This window comes from Amblyraja radiata, chromosome 17 (assembly GCF_010909765.2).
Source record: "Amblyraja radiata isolate CabotCenter1 chromosome 17, sAmbRad1.1.pri, whole genome shotgun sequence".
Classification (NCBI taxonomy): domain Eukaryota; kingdom Metazoa; phylum Chordata; class Chondrichthyes; order Rajiformes; family Rajidae; genus Amblyraja; species Amblyraja radiata.
The window spans coordinates 9,340,407-9,362,711 of record NC_045972.1 but is presented as its reverse complement, the minus strand read 5'-3'; the positions used below and the strand labels follow the sequence as shown (position 1 = coordinate 9,362,711).

General features: G+C 43.6%; 1 protein-coding gene and 1 long non-coding RNA gene across 3 annotated transcripts in view; one reads left to right on the top strand and one right to left on the bottom strand.

Moving 5' to 3' along the window:
- The window catches only part of LOC116982478 (carbohydrate sulfotransferase 6-like), a 40,457-nt gene extending 27,972 nt beyond the window's left edge, over positions 1–12,485 (top strand). Inside the window, exons 1-2 of one of the 2 annotated variants that reach the window (XM_033035720.1) lie at positions 9,470–9,616; positions 10,633–12,485. In XM_033035720.1, the coding sequence (XP_032891611.1) occupies positions 10,663–11,850 (1,188 nt within the window). In that variant the 5' untranslated portion in view covers positions 9,470–9,616; positions 10,633–10,662 and the 3' untranslated portion in view covers positions 11,851–12,485. Of the gene's footprint in view, positions 1–9,469; positions 9,617–10,632 lie in introns of those variants that run through there. The other variant, XM_033035719.1, reaches the window with a different exon arrangement.
- On the bottom strand, positions 772–20,430 carry LOC116982480. Its single transcript, XR_004414464.1, has 3 exons — positions 20,211–20,430; positions 1,041–1,044; positions 772–783 (listed from the first exon to the last, which is right to left on the bottom strand). It is a non-coding gene; the product is annotated as an uncharacterized LOC116982480 (long non-coding RNA).
- Positions 20,431–22,305: the final 1,875 nt, after the last annotated feature.

Sequence of the window (22,305 nt, the reverse complement as noted above, 5' to 3'; positions counted from 1 at the left end):
AGCTCCTGTCCACTGACCACTGTACGCCGTTTCACACTGGCGCCATATAGACGTAGCTAAATATGCTAAATAGATGTCACTAAATATGCCGTACTTGCATAATAAAATTACGAATATGAAATTAAACACAAGAATGACTCAAAATTGCATTTACATATGATTAGCCTATTTATCATTATTTCTCTCAGAACCGCTAGCGACCTCTTGCGGAACACTAGCGTTCGGGGGAACCCCGGTTGAGAAACGCTGTTGTAGACAGTGGTCTCAGAATGATACTTAAATGCAGGATGTGGAGTAGCCAATACCCCAAAAGTGCCACAACCTATATGTCTCCTGCTTGTACGTGGGGGAGGGGCAGCTCCAAGGTCTAAGTGGAATTGATTGTAGACTTTAGGAGAGCTCCCCCTCCCCTCACCCCACTCACCATCAACAACTCCACAGTCACATCTGTGGAGTCATTTAAGTTCCTTGGAACCATCATCTCCAGGGACCTTAAATGGGGGGCCACCATCGACTCCACAGTCAAAATAGGCACAACAGAGGATGTACTTCCTGCGGCAGCTGTGGAAACAGGCAATGATGGTCCAGTTTTATACGGCCATCATGGAGTCTGTCCTCACCTTCTCCATCATGGTCTGGTTTGGCTCAGCCAGCAAGCATGACATCCGGAGGCTGCAGCGAATCGTTCTATCAGCTGAGAAGGTTGTTGGCGGCAACCTTCCCCCCATCAACGAACTGTACACTGCAAGGGCCAGGAAGCGAGCGGGTAAGATCATCTCTGACCTCTCTCACCCTGGCCACAAACTCTTGGAAGCACTTCCCTCTGGAAGGCGACTCCGGACTGTCACAGCCAGACATAAAAGCAGCTTTTTTCCACAAGCCTATTCAATAACCAAAAGTCTGTAGCCTCCTTTTGCTCAGGTATTTTATATTATTTTTCACATGTTTAAATCATAATGTTTTCTTTTTAATTGTCTACTGCATATCGTGTTGTACCTGCGAGCAAAGCACCAAGGCAAATTCATTGTATGTATACATACTTGACTAATAAAATGTATTCAAATTCAAATTTAAACAGAATTCCAGACCGGGTCTGGAAAGGTAATCCTCACAGTTTAGGATTTTGGTCCAGAACACCAGCTATAGGAAGGGGACAGTTGAATAGTCATCCATTGTAAAATGGAAATGGTATATCGGGACTCCTCAGGCAGGGGAATCGAGAAGAAGGCATTGGCCAGGTCAGCCAGAGCATACCAAGGAATGTTCTTTCTCCCCGACATTTCCTCCATGACAGTGGCAATGTCGAGGACAGCCGCAGATAGAAGGGGGGGGAGGGGGGAGCGTGGGGGGTTTATTCAACTGGCGGTAATCGACCAATATTCTCCAGCTCCCATCTGATTTTGTTTTTTACTTGCCACACTGGCCTGGTAGAACCTGCTGCTGTTTTCCTCCACAGTGTTCTTTCCACAGGGCGAATATCGTGCCTGTCAGAACTCCATCTGTCTGTTCCCCGGGTACTATATTTAAATCAGGGCAAGAAACGTTTTCCTTCTGGTTAGCTGCAGGGTCCTGTCCTTTAGCGGACCCTTGCTCCCTGCCGCGGGATTTTCTTCCCCTCACTTTTGCCTTACCATCGACCACACTCTCCTAATCCTCCTGAAGTCTGGCACACCTCACCTACCATTTCCCCCCCATCATCGGTCCCAGCAGAAACAGCACCATGTCCCTTTAGTGATGGTGATCTGTCCGAACTAATTGTGAATGCATACCTGCACCAAACACCTGTTCGTCGGCACCCGAATAATCCTCTCCTTCCTCATATATCACAGCCACCAGTGCTGTTCCCACCTCTGGCATATCCCACTGCTTATCATACTGGTGATGGCAATCTAATGGGGAGGGGTAGTTTTGTTTGATTACTTTCATTACCCTATTGAAAAGTATCATCATCATCATCATCAAGGAGGTACAGTACTTTGCGCCAGAGGCTTCCTTCAATTTGTTCCTTCCTTTATTTGTTGATATTGTGATGGTTAAGGGCCTGTCCCACTGCAGGGACCTCCTTTGCGAGTTTAGATGAGTTTACGTACGACTCAAACTTGCAGCATGGTCGACATGGTCCTAGGGGGTCACTGTTAACTCTCCTTCATGTTCAAGGGAAGTTCCCGTATACTCGCGGCCTCAGTTTGGTCGAGGAAAAATTTTCAGCATGTTGAAAATTTTTCGGCGAGTAAAAATTGGTCGGCATGGTTCTTTTGAGCTCGTAATGCAGTGGAGTGGGGTGGCTATGTAGTTATAGGCAGTCGAGGGCAGCCGTAGGCAATCTCCTTCGCTGTCCGGGCATTTTAATTGGCTCGTTGGAGTTTTCAGAACCAAGAAAAACCGACCGGTAATGTTAAATGGCCGCTAAACTTTATTATAAGTTGTCTGGCTTCTTAAAAGTGTCTACACTCCTTCTCTCCCCTTCTCTCCCCTTTCCCCCCCCCCCCCCCCCCGCGCTCTCTAAAGGACTTACCGTACACTGTGCCAGCCATCTTTTACCTTCCTGTTCATCGTGGGTGTGAATTTCAGACAGCGCTCCCCCGCTTTCCCTGGTCCGCACCTTTGCGATGTGCGATGTGTGTGTGTGTGTGTGTGTGTGTGTGTGTGTGTGTGTGTGTGTGTGTGTGTGTGTGTGTGTGTGTGTGTGTGCGCGCGCGCACTGATGGTCGATCCAGCTCGCGGTTTCATCTGGGGGAGGGGGGCAGTCTGGGGTCTGGTCTTGACCTCCCCAACAAGCATCATCATCACCACACTCTTCCCTTGTGTGGTGATCCCACCCTTGGTTAACACAGTCCGTACTTTTACAGGGCCTAGTCTCCAATCCATTATGCGTGCAGCCTCCTCATGGTGGACCTGTGTCAAATTACACGCCACGTTCACCCCCCTGTTCCTCTGCCGTATTTGCTCAAACTTGTATTATTTTCTCCACCTCACTCAGTGATACACATCGCTGTTTTGACCCTCCCAGTTCCCTTCTTAAGATCTATTTTTTCTTTCTCTCACTTCTCATCTTCTTGCTGTCGAGTTACCTCAGCAAACAACCACATGTATTCGCCTTTATTCCCTTTCTTTCCCCGGAAAGCCTACAAAGTGTGCTAGTTTAAATCCCATCTTTACAACTTTGTCGGAGGTTTCCATCTTCCAAGACACCGGTGGTCCAGATTCTGGCAGTATATCGGCAAGTAATCTATATCCCTCAGTTATCTGTTTACCCCGGCATTTTGTGGAACTCCGGGGAACCAGGTTTCTGTTTCGGAAACATCGTCAGTCAAAATGAGATCCTGCCGACTACGCCAAAATGTAATGCAACACCTATCTTAGGTAGATAAAAATGCCCGCTAAACTTTATTAAAAGTTGTCTGGCTTCTCCAATTTCATTGACTTCTCCAATTTTAGGGTGAACATTAACTTCTCCAATTTCAGGTAGTCCTTGCTTTTTCCCTCTTTCCCTTCCACTTCCCCGTTTTCCCACAAGTCTACTGTCTCCGCCTCTTCCTTTCTTCTTCCCACCCACACCACCCCCACATCAGTCTGAAGAAGGGTCTCGACTGGAAACGTCGCCTTTTCCTTCGCTCCATATATGCTGCCTCACCCGCTGAGTTTCTCCAACATTTTTTATCCACCTTTGATTTTTCCAGCATCTGTAGTTCTTTCGTAAACGCTATACCTATCTTAGTAGCTTTGACTGCGACTATTTGGTTTCAGAAACAGAGACCACACAAACAAGATGTTAGTCAATGCAAGATTTACTGGGCGACAAAGCATCTATCTTAACACGTGTGTAGGAAGGAAGTGAAGATGCTGGTTTAAACCGAACTTAACAATTTTGAACTTAACAAGTGTTTCTTAACAACTCCTGATGGACCGCAGTCAGTCAGTGGCAGGCGGCTTCATCCATAATGCGGTTCAGTTATCCCTCGGCACCGGTCGAAACCCAGTCCAAGGGCGAAGTCCGAAGAGCTCATGTGTAACAGGTATTTTATACCTAAAAGCCTGACCTTCTCCCCTAATATGAAAACAACACTTGCAACTATGCTTTCAAACTAGCGATTCCCCTTTGTGTAATAAACAAGAGTCATTTGTCACCACAGGCTGCAAACTAGTCTCTGATGTCTCGGGGAAGACAAAAGCTTATCTTTGTTATCTGGCAGCTGGACTCATGATTTATCGGTCCATCTATGTTAACATAAACATTCTTCCAAAACATCTATTTGTTCTTCTAAGCGAATGTTGTGCTGTTAATTTAGCAGAGAAGCATGCATATGGCTATTTCTGACAACTCCATGTCAGCTGACACGTCCTGTCCAATCACTACTCACCATGTTACAACCTAACCCTCTCCTTACAATCCCTATGCATGGAAAAAGACTGACCATCTACCCCAATACGCCTCTCATCATTTTATAAACCTCCATAAGGGCTACCCCTCAGCCTCCCACACTCTAGTGTGAGTAAACCCACCCTGCCCAATCACGCGTTGTAACTAAAGCAATGCATTCCAGGTGAATTCTCTTCTGCGTTCTTTCCAATGCTACTACATCCTTCCTGTAGTGTGGCAACCAGAACTGTACACCATATTCCAAATGGCACCTGACCAATTAGTCCACCTATATCCCATCCAAGTTATTTTACATGACAAACCACATTGGTCCCAAGATAGGCACAAAATGCTGGAGTAACTCAGCGGGGCAGGCAGCATCTCTGGAGAGAAGGAATGGATGGCGTTTCCTTCCCCACTCCTTCTCTCCAGAGATGTTGCCTGTCCTGCTGAGTTACTCCAGCATTTTGTGTGTATCTTTGGCCTAAACCAGCATCTGCAGTTCCTTCCTACACATTGGTCCCAGCTTTGTCCCTGTGTCAACAGCACTGGTTATAAGTAAAAAAACACAGATTGGCCATCACTCTCTCATCTATTACCAAGCCAATTTTGAGTTTGGATTGCCAGGACACCTTGGATCCCATGCATCCAACCTTATGGACCAGCCTATGCATGGGACTACTGTGCGGAACTTGGTCAAAAGCCTTGGTCAAAAGGCCATGTAAACCACATTCACTGCACTGCCTTCATCAATTTTACTTTGGTCACCTTCTCGAAAAGCCTTATTGGCACATCCTAATATGCCTTTCCAAGTTAACATAATTCCTGTCCCTGAGAATTTTTTCCAGCTGTTTTCCTACTATTATTGTAAGGTTCACTGTCACTTTGTAATTTTGTCTGCATCCTGTACGTGGCGACTCTTCACATACTTTGCCTGAAGTGCACCTGGAATGCAAGGCTTTAGTTATACTATAGGATGCAGACAAAGTGTGACATGTCACACATGATAATAATGTTTCATTCATTCATTCATTCCTATAGTTTCCTGGCTTATCCCTATGACCCATTTTGAATAAGGGAACAACATTGGCTGGATGATCAGCCATGATCATATTGAATGGCGGTGCAGGCTCGAAGGGCCGAATGGCCTATTCCTGCACCTACTTTCTATGTTTCTATGTTTCTATTAGCTATCCTCCAGTCTTCTAGTACTTCAACCATGACAAATTAAGAACCCCATAACATCCTAAAGTAAATCCCATCAGGCCCTAAAGATTTATCCTTGTTCATGCATGCCAATATTTATAAGACTACTGTACCTCCTTCCCGAATTCCTTGTGTCTGGAATATCTGAAATGGACAAAGGAGAGCCAGTGGATTTAGTGTACCTGGACTTTCAGAAAGCCTTTGATAAGGTCCCACACAGGAGATTAGTGGACAAAATTAGAGCACATTATATTGGGGGTAGAGTGCTAACATGGATAGAAAATTGGTTGGGGGCGGACAGGAACCAAAGAATAGGGATTAACGGGTCCCTGTCAGAATGGCAGGCAGTGACGAGTGGGGTGCCACAAGGCTCGGAGCTGGGACCGCAGCTGTTTACAATATACATTAAAGATTTAGATGACAGAATTAAAAGTAACATTAGCAAATTTGCAGATGACACAAAGCTACGTGGCATTGAGAAATTCCTCGTATGTTGCAAAATATACTTGGCGAATAAAGTGTGATTCTGAAATGTGAAGGGGATGCTATGAGGATGCAGAGTAACTTGGACAGGTTGGGTGAGTGGGCAGATGCATGGCAGATGCAGTATAATGTGGATAAATGTAAGGTTATCCACTTTGGAGGCAAGAACGGGAAGGCAGATTATTAGCTGAATGGTGTCAGGTTAGGAAAAGAGGAAGTGCAACAAGACCTGGGTGTCCCAGTACCTCAGTCACTGAAAGTAAGCATACAGGTACAACAGGCAGTGAAGAAAGCCTTCATAAAGAGAGGAGTTGAGTAGTGGAGCAGAGAGGCCCTCTGCAGTTTGGTGGGGCCTGGTTAGACCACACCTGGAGTATTGTGTGCAGTTTTGGTCTCCTAATTTGAGGAAGGACATTCTTGCTATTGAGGGAGTGCAGCGTAGGTTCACAAAGTTAATTCCCGGGATGACGGGGCTGTCATATGCTGAGAGAATGGAGTGACTGGGCTTGTATTCACTGGAATTTAGAAGGATGAGAGGGAATCTTACAGAAACATATAAAATTATTAAGGGATTAGACGAGCTAGATGCATGAAACATGTTCCCCATGTTGGGGGAGTCCAGAACCAGGGGCCACAGTTTAAGAATAAGGGGTAGACCATTTAGAACGGATGAGGACAAACTTGTTTCACACAGAGGGTTTGAATTTGTGGAATTCTCTGCCTCAGAAGGCAGTGGAGGCCGATTCACTGAATGCATTCAAAAGAGAGTTAAATAGAGCTCTTAGGGCTAGCGGAAACAAGGGGTATGGGGAGAAGGCAGGAACGGAATACTGATTGTGGATGATCAGCCATGATCATATTGAATGGCGGTGCTGGCTCAAAGGGCTGAATGGCCTACTCCTGCACCTATTGTCAATGTATCTATGTAGCTATGTATCTTATCCCTCCCCGAGCTCCCTATCCTCCACTTCCTTCTTCCAGGTGAATGCTGATGAAAAGTACTCATTTAATAATAATAATAATGGATGGGATTTATATAGCGCCTTTCTAATACTCAAGGCGCTTTACATCGCATTATTCATTCACTCCTCAGTCACACTCGGTGGTGGTAAGCTACTTCTGTAGCCACAGCTGCCCTGGGGCAGACTGACGGAAGCGTGGCTGCCAATCTGCGCCTACGGCCCCTCCGACCACCACCAATCACTCACACACATTCACACACAGGCAAAGGTGGGTGAAGTGTCTTGCCCAAGGACACAACGACAGTATGCACTCCAAGCGGGATTCGAACCGGCTACCTTCCGGTTGCCATCCGAACACTTAGCCCATTGTGCCATCTGTCGTCCCAATTTAGAGTTCCACTGATATCCTCTGGCTCCACCTATGGATTTCCCTTTTAATCCCTGAGTGGACCAATTATTTTCCTCGATAACCTCCGTTTTTAATATACTTACAAAAGATTTTGGGGATTCTCCTCAATCCTGTTTGTCAAGGCCATTTTATGTCCTCATTTTGCCCTCTAATTTCTTTCTTGTTCTCTCCTGCATCTCGTATAAACCTCAAATGACTCAGTTCAGTGACTCTAAGCTCTCACTTCTAAATGGCCGTCCACTTCTTGAATGTTTTTCCCTCAAGCAACCGCTCCCAATCTCCTTTCACCAGGTCCTGTCCTATACAGTATCAAGCTAAATTAATTCACTCCAGTTAATATCAAGAAATGGATGAAAGAATTGTGTAACATAATCCTTCTTTTTTTACCAGACAAAGGATCACAACCCTTTTGTTTGTTGCTGGAGTTTCCTTGGTCCTTATCTTTCACCCCACCAGCCTTTGACAGCATCATGTTATTCTTCATCGTTTCTGCCAACTGCACCCCGGATTCTACCGCCAGTCACATCTTCCCCTCCCCTTACTGCTTTCATCTTAACTCTTTCCGTGACCCCCTGGTTCGTTCCTACTGTACCACCCATCATCCCCTGTCCCCAGGCACTTTTCTCTGCAACGTTAGGAGGTGTAATACCGGCCCCTTCACTTCCTCCCTCGCCACCTTCCGGGGACCTAACCAGCTCTTCCAAATGAGATAGAGAATCACAAGGTCCTTCTCCTCCCACCTCATCTCTGGCATTTGGTGTGCTTGATATGTACTCACCTACATCAGCGAGACCAAGTGCACCTTGTCCACTGCTTTGCCCAGCACCTGTACTTTGTCTGCAATGACCATCTTGCATTGTCGGTTGCAAATCATTTTAACTCCATTGCCAGGGGTGTTAAATCCAAGCAAGAGAAACAACACCTCATATTTTGCCTGGGCTATCTACAATCCAATGTCATGAACATTGAATTCTCCAATGTCAAGTAATCGGCACACTCTCTGTTCCTTTCTCTCTTCTTCTGACCCACTCAGGTCCTCTCGACTCTCCGTCCTTTCCATCATCCACTTCCAGCCCACTCTTGCCCAGTTTCTTTCCTCTTCCCACCTGGTTCCATCTGCCTATCATTCACTCAGACTGGCCACTAGTTCCTTTATCCCTTCCACTCGCCCACTGTTTCCATTTACTCACCATCCATCCCTTATCACCTTCATTTCATATTGGATTCCACAACCTGCAGCCTTTCTTTGTAACATCTCATCATATCCCAGCCTCTGTCGTTATCTCCACACTTCCCTCTGCCCTCCACTATTGCTCAGCCGCTCTCCACTAGGATGTACCTATTGCTTGCGAGCGCCTGCCTCTCCCCTCCCTAGCATCCCTTTACACTGGTTATCTCCGCAGTTTTGGGGACAGAGCCTTCTCCAGGGCTGCTCCCAGGCTCTGGAACTCCCTCCCCCAACTGATCCGCAATTCCGTGTCCCTCAACATCTTCCAGTCCCGCCTCAAGACTCATCTCTTCACCTCTGCCTAGCCATAGCCCCACGTCCCCCTCCCTTTTCATCTGTGCTTGAATTGCCTCATATTGTGTTTTGAATTGAATTCTGTCTTTAATTTGTGTACTAGTCAGGTCTCTACTATTTATTTCATTCCGCTTACATGTTTTTCCTCTAATTGCTAAATTTTTGTAAGGTGTCCTTGAGACTCTTGAAAGGCGCCCATAAATAAAATGTATTATTATTATTATTATTACAAACTCAATCCTGGCGCAGGGTCATGGCCTAACATGTCGATTATACTTTCAACATCCACAGTTGCACCTGAACTGTTTAGCACCACCAGGAGTTTGTTTTCATTTTGCTTTACATCTAGTGGTCTGGAAATTTTGTTTGCCTGGTACCAGCGAAAGCCCGGCATGCCAGATTAACAGCGTTTTATTGTATTATTAACAGAAGGGTCATTGACCTGAAACATTCACTCTACTATTCTGTCCAGATTCTGCTGAGTGTTTTTGTCATTTTCTCTTTTTGTTTCAGATTTCCGGCTTTTTGCTTTCAGTAGAAACCCTATCTGCTCCTTGATTGAGACATTTGGTATTTCCTGCTTAAGACTGTGCCAAGTTGTCATTCTGGTTGTAAGCTGTGGATAGAAAGCAAAACGGAACATGATGTGACCAACCTCTAGAAATATTTTCCCAGTAAGGATCTAGGCCATATATTTATCAACATCACACCTTGTATGGGACGACAGATGGCACAATGGGCTAAGTGTTCGGCTGGCGACCGGACACTTGGAGTGCATACTGTCGTTGTGTCCTTGGGCAAGACACTTCACCCACCTTTGCCTGTGTGTGAATGTGTGTGAGTGATTGGTGGTGGTTGGAGGGGCCGTAGGCGCAGAATGGCATCCACGCTTCCGTCAGTCTGCCCCAGGGCAGCTGTGGCTACAGAAGTAGCTTACCACCACCGAGTGTGACTGAGGAGTGAATGAATAATGTGATGTAAAGCGCCTTGAGTATTAGAAAGGCGCTATATAAATCCCATCCATTATTATTATTATTATTATGTTATGTTGTTTTCTACTCAAAGTATCCGTGCCTGTAAGGATCTTTATTACAAGCAGCATTCCCCTGAACAGTCTTAAATTATAGGTGTTCATTCCATATAATGAATGGACAGAAATCCAATATTTGTTCTTTTCTTTTCTACAATGCATGATTGCCAAAAGGGCTTCACTCAGCAATCAATCCCAACAGTATTAATGAAAATAACTCTTACCAGGGTGGCACGGCGGCACAGTGGTAGAGCTACTGCCTTGAAGTGCCAGAGACCCAAGTTTGATCCTGACTTTGTCTGTACAGAGTTTGTACCTTCTTCCTGTGACCTGCGTGAGTTTTCTCTGAGATCTTCGGTTACCTCCCACAGTCCAAAGATTGTAGGTTAATTGGCTTGGTATAAATGTAAATTGTCCCTAGTGAGTGTAGGATAGTGTTAGTGTGCGGGGATCATTGGTCAGTGTGGGCTCGGTGGGCCAAAGGGCCTAGTTCCATGCTGTATCTCTAAACTAAACTAAACTACCAAACAAAGGCAAAGGAGTCTTCTTCAAATGTGGTTCTTCTCCCTTGCAATTTAATTTTTTTCAACTGCAAATCTTGATTTATGGCTGAGTGATTTTGAGGCAATTTGTAACAACTCTCTCTGTTTTACTTTACAGATCGATACTGAATTCGCAGCCATTGCTACAATGAGGCTGAGGTTTATAACTACCAGCATTGTTGCATTTGTGGTCATTCAGGCACTGACTTTGTTCTTCTTGTACTCCAGACAAAATGTTGTTACATATCCATCCGAAGAACAGGATAGCAAAGTTCACATCCTCATTCTTTCTTCCTGGCGATCGGGCTCATCCTTTGTCGGACAAGTATTCAGTCAACACCCTGATGTTTTTTATTTAATGGAACCTGCTTGGCATGTCTGGGTACAAATGCATCCAAACGGTGCAAAGGTCTTGAAAATGGCTGTCAGGGATCTGGTGCGATCCACGTTCTTGTGCGACATGTCAGTTTTTGATGCATACATGAACGAAAACAGACCTGTATCTCACTTATTCCAGTGGGAAGTCAGCCGAGCCCTCTGCTCACCACCAATGTGTAACTATTATCAGAGAACTGACCTAACGAACGACTTAATGTGCAAGAAACACTGTAACATGACCAAATTTTTTAAAATGGAGGAAACCTGCAAAAGCTACAGTCATGTTGTGATCAAAGAAGTGAGATTCTTTGAGTTAAAGTCACTGCTTCCTCTCTTCACTGACCCCTCTCTGAACCTCAAAGTTATTCATCTTGTCAGAGACCCCAGAGCGGTGCTTAAATCTCGTAACAAGTCCTTATATGCACTGTTACGAGACAATGGTATTGTTTTAGGCGTTGGAGCTAAACACATAGAAAAGGATAAAGGGGAAGATTCAAATTATGAAGTCATGAAAGAGATTTGCAAAAGTCACTTGTTGATTCATGAGCTTGCCACTGAGGAAGCTCCTAACATCCTGAAACAACGCTACATGATGGTGCGGTATGAAGATGTAGTTAGAGAACCACTCAAGGAGTTATCAGCAATGTATAAGTTTGCTGGTTTAAGTTTGACTCCAAAACTTGAATCTTGGATATATAATATCACACATGGAAAAGGAACTGGATCAGCTTTCAAAATAACGTCTAGAAATGCTAAAAGCATATCAGAGGCATGGAGAACTGAAATGCCATTTAAAGACATTTTAAAAATACAAAAGATCTGTGGAAAGGCCATGCAGATGCTTGGATATGAACTGGTTCAAACTGAATTTGAACAGAAACTTTTATCTCGGGACCTCATCCACCCGCAGAAAAATCAAAAGTTTAGCTGGTTGACTTCTGATGAGGATGCCACGTAGGATTGCAATTTATATTTTCATTTTGTTTTTACCTGTTATTTCTGATTTTATTCAACTTTTGAAACTTGTATGAAGTCCAGAACAATTTTTAGCTCCTTACATGAACACTTTTGAACAATTAAATTGCAAAATTGTAACTGGCTTTGAAGGTGGGGCAGATGTTTCCGTATTAAACTTCTGTGATCATTTAACATGGTCATCAGGTACAGCTCTAACTGCAAGATAAACAAGTGGAAAGATTATTCAATGGGATATTTCATATTGGGAAGATGTATCTGTTAAAGTCTGGTTAATATAATTTCTTTAGATTAATGAAGATAATTTGTCTCTTATTTAAATCTAACGTTCCACTTTGATGTGAAGCAAACAAAAAGTGTCATTATTTTGTGCTGTCTCGGTACTTCTGGTGTTATGTAATTGAATTACTGACAGGGCTTCATCTATGAAAATCATTGGTATGTATGCTGGGATATTCTGTGCTTAAAATAAATAAGCATAAAACTTTAAGAAATGCATTAACAGCTTCCCTTGCACATGTCCAGCGGAATAACTCCTTTTAATTGCAGGGTTAATTTCAAGTTTACGTTTATAAAGACTTTTATCTTGAAAATAAAATGTTTGCCAAATTGTCAGAAGCAATCTGCTTGCACAGGTTCAACAACATCCTTATGTTTATAGCCATGTTATGTTTATGAATGTTTTATTTCCGAATGGGGGGAAAGCACCACATTCCAGACATTAAGAAATGTTTCCATTTTAGGGAGCCCGGGACCAGTAGGACACACTGCTATAGAACAGCTTGGCTTTGGATGAAGTAAAGTTCCCTTTCCGTGACCCAATATCAGGAGAAATCATTCAGCCCAATGCAGTGTAAGCAAGAAAGAAAGAGCTCGATAGAATAATTTCACTTTTCAGTTCTTTGGTCAATAGGCTTCAGGATTATGGCATATTAGATGGTCAGATGTATTTCAAATTTGAGATTGATATTTGATTGAAATCTGCTAAGCAGAATAGATCCTTATTGTTCATTCCCTCTCGGCGTCTTGATAAATACCTTGATCTAAATTGCCCCGAACCTTCTCTAGAAGTTCACTTACTAAAAATGGTCGGTTATATTGTCATTATTATCTTTAGGAATAAAGACAATATAACCAACCTTTTTTAATAAGTGAACTTCTTCAGTGCTGACAAATGTCATCATGATTTTTAACTGTGTTTTCTTTGGCTCCACATCATTCATGTCATGTAATGATCAGAGATGTGTGCGGTATTTTGACTTTAGCCTGTGTTATGTGTTCCAATTTGATCTCCTTTGCCTTTCAATTTTTGCCTAAACTATCAAAAAGCAACATATGCCTGCCACTCTAACCATGTTGCCCTGGTATTTTCAAGTATCTGTGGACATACACTCTTAAATCCTGAAGATAGACCCAAAAGCTGGAGTAACTCAGCGGGACAGGCAGCATCTCTGGAGAGAAGGAATAGGTGACATTTTAGGTTGAGACCCTTCTTCAGACTATCTTCGGTTTAAACCAGCATCTGCAGCTCCTTCCTGCACTCTTAAATCCTACCAATCTGAGGGTCATACCATTCCTTGTAGGTCTTGTTTGCCACCACAAAAGCATGCCTTTACTCATACCTGCTTTAAAAGGACATCAACAATACCAATAAAACCTGCCCAAGAAGAGCAAGGTGACGTGCCTCAATGACTATCGACCAGTGGCACTAACGTCTGTGGTGATGAAATGCTTTGAGAGGTTGATTATGGCGCATATCAACTCCTACCTCGACAAGAACCTCGACCCACTGCAGTTCGCTTACCGCCACAACAGATCAATGGTGGATGCGATCTCACTGTCTCTCCACTCCGCTCTGGGCCACTTGGACAACAAAAACTCATATTCAGGCTGTTATTCATTGATTACAGCTCAGCATTTAATACAATCATCCTGTCCAAGCTGGTTACCAAGCTCTCAGATCTGGGTCTCTGTGCATCCCTCTGCAATTGGATCCTCGACGTCCTCATCCACAGACCAGTCTGTCCGTATTGGTGGAAATGTGTCATCCTCAATAACAATCAGCACGGGAGCACCTCAAGGCTGCATGCTCAGCCCCCTGCTGTACTCACTCGATACTCATGACTGCATAGCCAGACATAGTGCGAACTCCATCATCAAGTTCGCTGATGACACCACTGTTGTGGGACGTATCACTGATGGGGACGAGTAAGAGTATAGAAGTGAGATCGACCGACTGACCAAATGGTGCCAGCACAATAACCTGGCTCTCAACAGCAGCAAAACCAAGGAACTGATTGTGAACTTCGGAAGGGATAGGATGGGGACCCACAGTCCCGTTTATATCAACGGGTCGATGGTGGAAAGGGTCAAAAACTTCAAAATCCTGGGCGTGCACATTTCCGAGATCTCTCCTGGTCCCAGAGCATTGATGCAATCATAAAGAAAGCACATTAGCACCTCTACTTCCTGAGAAGATTACGGAGAGTTGGTATGTCAAGGAGGACTCTCTCTAACTTCTACAGGTGCACAGTAGAGAGCATGCTGACCGGTTGCATCGTGGCTTGGTACGGCAACCTGAGCATCCAGGAGCGGAAAAGGCTGCAAAAAGTTGTAAACACTGCCCAGTCCATCATCGGCTCTGTCTCCCTACCATCGAGGGGATCTATTGCAGTCGTTGCCTCAAAAAAGCTGCCAGCATCATCGCCCGCCGGGTGCTTTGACTCTGACATCGGGAGGAGAATGAGGAGTGCAGGGGAGAGATAAGACTTTGCCTTCCATCACAGTGAGGAGGAGATTCACTGTGATGGATGTTTGTGTAAATTGTGTTGTGTCTTGGTTCTTTTTTTGTGTGTATGACTGCAGAAACCAAATAAATTGTATCATTGTATCAAGGACCCACACACACACACATCCTGGCCACACACTCATCTCTCCGCTGCCATCAGGTAGAAGGTACAGGAGTCTGAAATCTGCAACATCCAGATTCAGGAACAGCTTCTTCCCCACAGCCATCAGACCATTAAACACAACTTCAAACAAACTCTGAACTATAACAGCCATTTGCACTTTAACTGTTTATTTATGTGTGTATATATATTCTATGGTATATGGACACACTGATCTGTTCTGTATTTATGCCTACAATATTCTGTTGTGCTGCAGCAAGTAAGAATTTCATTGTCCTATCTGGGCACATGACAATAAAACTCTCTTGACTTGACAACTTGATATTTTGAATTCCATTTGCAACATTTCTGCCCATTTTGTCTTTCCACAGTCTATAACTTTCCTTCTCACCACAAGCCAGTTTTTGCATCAGATGCAAAAGTTTTCATCACATACCTACATTTAAATCAAATTAATTGAAGTATACTACAAAATGAAAGAATCATCAGTGAACCAGATTAAACAGTTGTTCTTTGTTAATTCCAACCAGGTGCTGAATGTACTGTTTGTCATTACCCTTTGCCTCCAGCCTCTGAGCCATTTTGATCCAACGACATTTTGTTTGGATTTATTGGCCTTTAACTTTAATGATCAGTCTGTTATTGGAAATTTGTCAGGTAGCTTTGATAACATCCATGTAAATTGCATCAAATGAGCTATCTTCATTGATCTCATTGCATCCTCAATAACTTCAATCAAGTTAGTCAAATATGATTTTATTTGAACTAATCCATTGTGATTATCCTTGATTTTTTTCTTTCTTACTAATTTATTATTAACACCATGCAGACTTTGTTCAAATATATTCTCCATCTCTGATGTTAGGAACTGGTTTACGAATAGTTGGTCAGCTTTTTTTAAAACCACCGTGGTATATTTGCAGTCTTCCTGTTCTGTAGAATCATGCATGTAGCCCTAGAGATCAAATATTTCCCCACCCATGGCTGTCTCATTGGTCTGTTCTTCAAAATTAGACTGTTTCCAACCCGTTACTCTACCCTCCCTTGTAAAACTAGTCACCACCATGAAACCTACTACCTGCCCCCTCAACGTTGTCCCCTCGACACTGTCCCCTCTGCCCTTCTGAAGGATGTCATTACAATAGCCGGTCCCAGCATCCTCGCCATCTTCAACAGTTCTCTGGCCACTGGCACTGTTCCTACCTGCTTCAAGCATGCGGTGGTCCAGCCCCTCCTGAAAAAACCTAACCACGACCCCACCTTGCCTAGCAACTACAGACCTATTTCAAAACTGCCTTTCCTTTCAAAAGTACTTGAAAAGGTAATTTTAAGTCAACTTATGCCTTACCTTCACCAAAATATTATCTTGGTAACTTTCCAATCAGGTTTCATGGCCCACCACAGCACAGAGTCTGCCTTGTTGAAGGTACACAATGACCTACTGCTCACCATTGACTCCGGCGACGGTGCAATCCTGCTCCTTCTTGACCTCAGCGCAGCATTTGACACAGTCGACCATACCATCCTAATTGACCGTCACCGGTACGGGGTTGGTATTGATGGCACTGCCCTGAGCTGCTTCATCTCCTACCATAAAGGTAGGAGTTTCTCGACTAACATAGGCAACTCATTCTCCTCCCCAGCTGGCCTCTGCTGCGGGGTTCCACAAGGTTCCATCCTTGGCCCCATTCTCTTCTCCCTGTATATGCTCCCCTTAGGCCAAGTCATTCAAAGGCACAGCATTTCCTTCCATTGCTATGCAGACGATACACAACTCTATCTCCCCCTGAAGCCCAACAACCGATCAAATCTACATAACCTTATCCACTGCCTCAAGGACATAAAGTGTTGGATGGCCCAGAACTTCCTCCAACTAAACGAGAGTAAGTCTGAGGTCATCTTTCTCGGCCCCTCGGACTCAATCAAAACGATAGCAGGCAGCCTTGGAAGCCTTACCCCACTACACAAACCTCACGTCAAAAACCATGGCGTGATATTTGACTCAGTGTTGAAATTTGACAAAGAAGTCGTGATAAAAGCAAGCTTCTTTCAGCTTCGGACCATAGCTAAAATAAAACAATTCCTCCAGTTTGACGACCTTGAAAAGATCATCCACACATTTATCTCCTCCCGCCTAGATTACTGCAACTCCCTTTACACTGGCATCAGCCAATCTTCCCTGTCCTGCCTGCAACTGGTCCAAAACACCACAGCGAGACTCCTGACGGGCACCTGAAAAAGGGACCACGTCACCCTGATTCTGGCCTGTCCCCACTGGCTCCCTGTGCGGTTCCGAATTTCATTTCATGATCTTTCTTTATGTTTACAAAACCCTTAACGGGCTTGCCCCCACCTACATCAAAAGTCTGCTTACCCACCACACCACCTCCAGGTCCCTCAGATCGGCCGACTTGGGGTTACTGACCATCCCGCGGTCTAGGCATAAACTCAGGGGCGACTGCGCCTTTGCGGTTGCAGCTCCTAGACTGTGGAACAGCATCCCTCTTCCCATCAGAACTGCCCCCTCCATCCACTCTTTTAAGTCGAGACTTAAAACTCATCTTTACTCTCAAGCCTTTCTTGACGTCCTCTGAGGGAGGGCTATATGTATGTATTTATGTATGTACTTAATCTATGAACCACTGTTGGATAACGTTAGTACCTCCACCAATGTAAAGCACTTTGGTCAACGAAAGTTGTTTTTTAAATGTGCTATAGAAATAAAAGTGCCTTGAGAAGACTTGATTTGACTAGAGGATTTGGGAACAATGGTTAGAGTCTCTGTTATTTAATTTCCTCTAACTTTGATTCCATACTAGACCATTAAAAAGCAGAAAAGGTCAGGGTGTCAACTGAAAACAGCCACAGAATAGGTATGTTACAAAACTTACCTTCAGCGGTGCTGCAGTTCTGTCACTGGCCATGTGCGCGACCTTGGCGCCTTTGAGAGGGGGGCGGGTTTAAAATGCCGTTTTCTCCAGCCTGTTGAAATCGATCTTTGTCAGGCTGTTTAGCTGCTGAAGAATAATCGCTCCGACATCGGTTTTATCAAGTTTATTAAAAAAAGCGCTGGATAATTTAACAGCAGGAGTAAAATAAAAATCGTCTTCTAAAGCCGTCAACGCTGACAACGGGACAGATCTCACGTACGGGACAAAGCAAGGCACGCCGTTTATTTTTACATATAAACGTGCTTCTTAGGATGCCTATAATCAAAATTTCACGTTGCGAAAAGGTGACTTAGGCCACATACGAACCGGCAGTGTTTTTCCTGCCGATATGGGGTTTAAATTCACTGCAAATGCAACGTTCCACAAAATCTCACTCACAAGATGATTTAAATGGCCATTAATTTACGGGAATTAAACACTAAATTCCTTCCATTTGGCCTATAATTTGACATTGAGATTTTAAAATCATGTTTTATTGTGAATTCTTGTGTGAATGTTATTTGGACACTTAGGCTATTTGAAAATGTTAACCTTTTCTTAAGAAATGGATAGATGTTTAGATCTAGTAATTGAACTTTGTAATTAGCTACAATTAGGTAACTAACTAATTATATGCTTTAATTTCAGGTCATCCAAGTAAGATTGTTTCATATTTGTTTCAGAATGCTTCAATCTATAATAACTGAAAATTTCATTCAGTTCTCTTAATTTTTAAGAAAGATATGGGCTTTTGACTGTCTTTGATCACAGCTTTTGAGTTTAGTCAATGGAAAAGCAATAGGGAACAAGATGCTGATTTCCGAGTATGAAAATGACCATAACTTTTTTAATACTGAAGATATGAAAGTGAATTAGGTGTCAAATTAAACTTCTTTTTATGCTTTATCTGATGGGATAAATTGCAGACTTGATTTTTTTAATCTCAAAATTTTGTAACATTGCTACACAGAAGCAGCGTCTACCCTGTAATTTCACCAAGAAAAACTATGCAAAATTTCACTGCGTCATGGGCAAAGGAAACTACTCGAAGCTTTGATGGGAATGAAAACCTTGATATCAACTCAGGGGAGTTCCTCTTCCCTGCTTGTGGCAGAATTAGCAAATTTGGTGGTGATTTCATCATCCACTTTGGAACCTGCAGAACTGGAGTGAAGCCAGTCATCCTCAACCTTAATAGACCAGCTAAGGTGTGAATGATCCCAGGTGCAGATGCATCTGATGATATTCCTAGAGTGTGGTGGAAGAGTGCTAGGGTGCCGATTGTGAATAGGTTTTATGTGCAAGCACTGGTGCATTTCTCAACAAATTAATGCTTCCTGAAAAGTAACATGCTAGAGATGCTGGAATTCAGAAATAAGAACAGTATGCCGGAAACAGAAACAGAAACAGAATCAACATCACAGATCAATAGTCTTCTGATGATCTGAAACCGTAATCCTGGTTATCTCTCCAGCTTGCTGTTTCTGTTACCATGCAACATTACTAAGCCAATGGTGTATTGGCCACATATACCAGTTGGATCTTGGTCACATTGCAAGGACTGAATAATGAACTGTACACCAGGTTAAGACAACTGGTATGGTGCTGTGGATGATCGGGAACCCAGGACGGCTTCTGAAGAGTTGAGGATAAACAGAAATCTCAGCTGGATGAGTAAAAAACAATACAAAACAGTGACCGTTTTGAAACTGCTCCCTTTATTTGCAGCGACTGCAGCAGAGATAACTTGGCCAGAGTGGTGCTCTTGCATTACATCTGTTAATAATCAACACCAAGGCTCAATCCATCACGCATGGGTTGGAAGGCTGCCATGACTATTTACAAGGAATCAATTTGGTTCTTTACAACTATTTGTCTGAAGAAGGGTTTCGGCCCGAAACGTCGCCTATTTCCTTCGCTCCATAGATGCTGCTGCACCCGCTGAGTTTCCCCAGCAATTTTGTGTACCTTTGGTTCTTTACAACTATTTACTTAAGATTGTCTACCTTGATCAGTACATGGGTGGCTCTTTGGTGTGGACCACTGGTGTATTCATCCAGGACACCTGGATTCAACAGTCAGTGTGGGTTGTTTTTCTTTCACATCTGCAGAGGAATTTATTTGGAAATCTTCCATTTCAACCTATTCGATCACAATAGTGAACCACGTAACAACTGGAAAAAGCATTTTTATGGAATTGTGCAACTAGTTCATGAACTTACAAATCTTGTTTTAATCTAATAACCGTCCTGATTTCACACAACAGTTCTTGGTGATAATGAAGAGAATCTGCCATTTGTGAAAGATTTTGCTTCTGTGCAGCAGCTCTTTCGTTGCCTGTTCCTTTAACCAGCATCTTTGTGCAGAATAGCCAGCAGGCGTGGAGCTCAGTCATTTATAAACCAGTTCCAGACTAGTTCTAATTGTTCTTTTAACATCTGTGAAGGCTTAATGCCAAATTTCATGACGTGCCTTGGGCTGAAAACCTGCAGCACTAATGTCACCAATCACCACTTATTGTGAGTACAGCTGCTCATACAAAACACCAAATAAAATATGAAGAATACGGATAAGCAATGACTCCAGGCTTAACAACGATGTCACACTGCAAAGAAAATCAAAAGATTTCTGCTGTGCCAAAGAATGCCGTCCCAAACCTGATGGCTGTGTTCTTTAAGCCATGAACCTGTTGAACCACAGATCTTGCACCCCAGGGGTATGAATATTGACCTCTAACTTTAAGTAACCCTTGCTTTCCCTCTCTCGCTATCCCTCCCTCTTTCCAGTTCTCCGCCCAGTCTGACTATCTCTCTGATTACATTGCATCCCTGTTTGCTTTGTCACTAACAATGTTGTACTAACTGTGTTGTAGCTAACAATGACCTCTTCTACATTTTCCTTCATCCCCCTCTCTTTTGACCTCTTACACTTCCTTATCTCTGTAACTCCCTCTCCCCTGACGCTCAGTCTGAACAAGAGTCTCGACCCGAAACGTCACCCATTCCTTCTATCCAGAGATACTGCCTGTCCCACTGTGTCTATCTTCGAACCACAGATAAGATTTATATTTGATTTATAGGGTGATTTCACGAAAGGTCACTGGAGCGTAGATCCGCACCCACGTGACTGAAAATTTTAACTGGGGGACAAGCGTCACTTCCGGTACATGTTAGTGAATGGGAAAACACGCACTTTCACACCCGTTAAAAACATCGAAAACGGCCCGTTTTCGAGCTGCAATTAACTGTACTAGTCGGGGTGACCGTGAGGAACAGCTACCTAAATTTACAGTCCAACAAAAAGATAGAAACTAAGGTAAATTCAAGAGGGAGCTGAAGGTGTAAATACAGCGGAAGTGCTAGCGGGCATTTGCCGTGGAGATTTAAAGATCCAAAATATCGGGAATTATCGCGTTTGCTCGCTGCATTACATCAAAAGTAAGGCATTATTGACTTTGTTATCTTTATTCATTTGTTATATGAAAAGTATTAAAAGTTAAAAATCCGTCAGTAAAATTGCAAAATCGCCCATGGTTCTCAGGTGGGTTTTAACATGCAAAATGAAAACGCTTCTGAAGCTCCATTTACCATTTAAATAATCGTAAACTATCAATGCGTTTTGAAATAAATTTTACTGAGATGCAAGCTGTCAGCTGTTAGTTGGACAAAAGCAGGACATTTTATTATTTGCCAAAATATATTTCTCAATGTTTCTTGTTTAAAGCCTGCACAATCACCCAAACTACTTATTTATTTATTTATTTATCATCTAATAACAGACAAGCCTGCAGCATGGAATGATGTCAACAATCCTGATTGGGCATCCACTGTGAGCAGGATAGACAATGTGCACAAGAACGCCATCAACTTGCAGAGCTATAGATGCTTGAGCTGCAACCAAATCTGCTTTAATACTCTCTTCTTGTTGCACGTGCATGGCGTTCTTGTGCACATTGTCTATCCTGCTCACAGTGGGTGCCCAATCAGGATTGTTGACATCATTCCATGCTGCAGGCTTGTCTGTTATTAGATCTATAACTTTGTTTAGTTTTGTTCAGAGATATCACCCACCGGGTCCGCGCCAACCAGTGATCCCCACATATTAACACTATCCTACACCCACTAGGGACAATTTTTACATTCATCAAGCCAATTTACCTACAAACCTGTACGTCTTTGGAGTGTGGGAGTAAACCAAAGATCTCGGAGAAACCCACGCAGGTCACGGGGAGAACGTGCAAACTCCGTACAGACAGCACCTGTTGTCGAGATAGAACCTGGGTCTCTGGCGCTGCATTCACTATAAGGCAGCAACTCTACCACCGTGCTGCCTGCCCCTCTGCAATTCCTTGGAGGGTTGAGCAGATGTGTTCCCAAAGCAAGCTGAGATGCAACTGTGATGTGTATGGTTTCGATGGTGCATCTGTAAGAATGTTAAGAGTCACTGGACACTTTGGATTTCCCCAGTCTCTTCAGGAAGTAGAGGCATTGGTGTGTATTCTTGCCTGTGGTTGACCCATGACAAATCCCTGGTAATATTAATGTCAAGGAACTTGAAGCTCTCGACCACTACCACCTCCGCCCAATTGATGCTGATTGG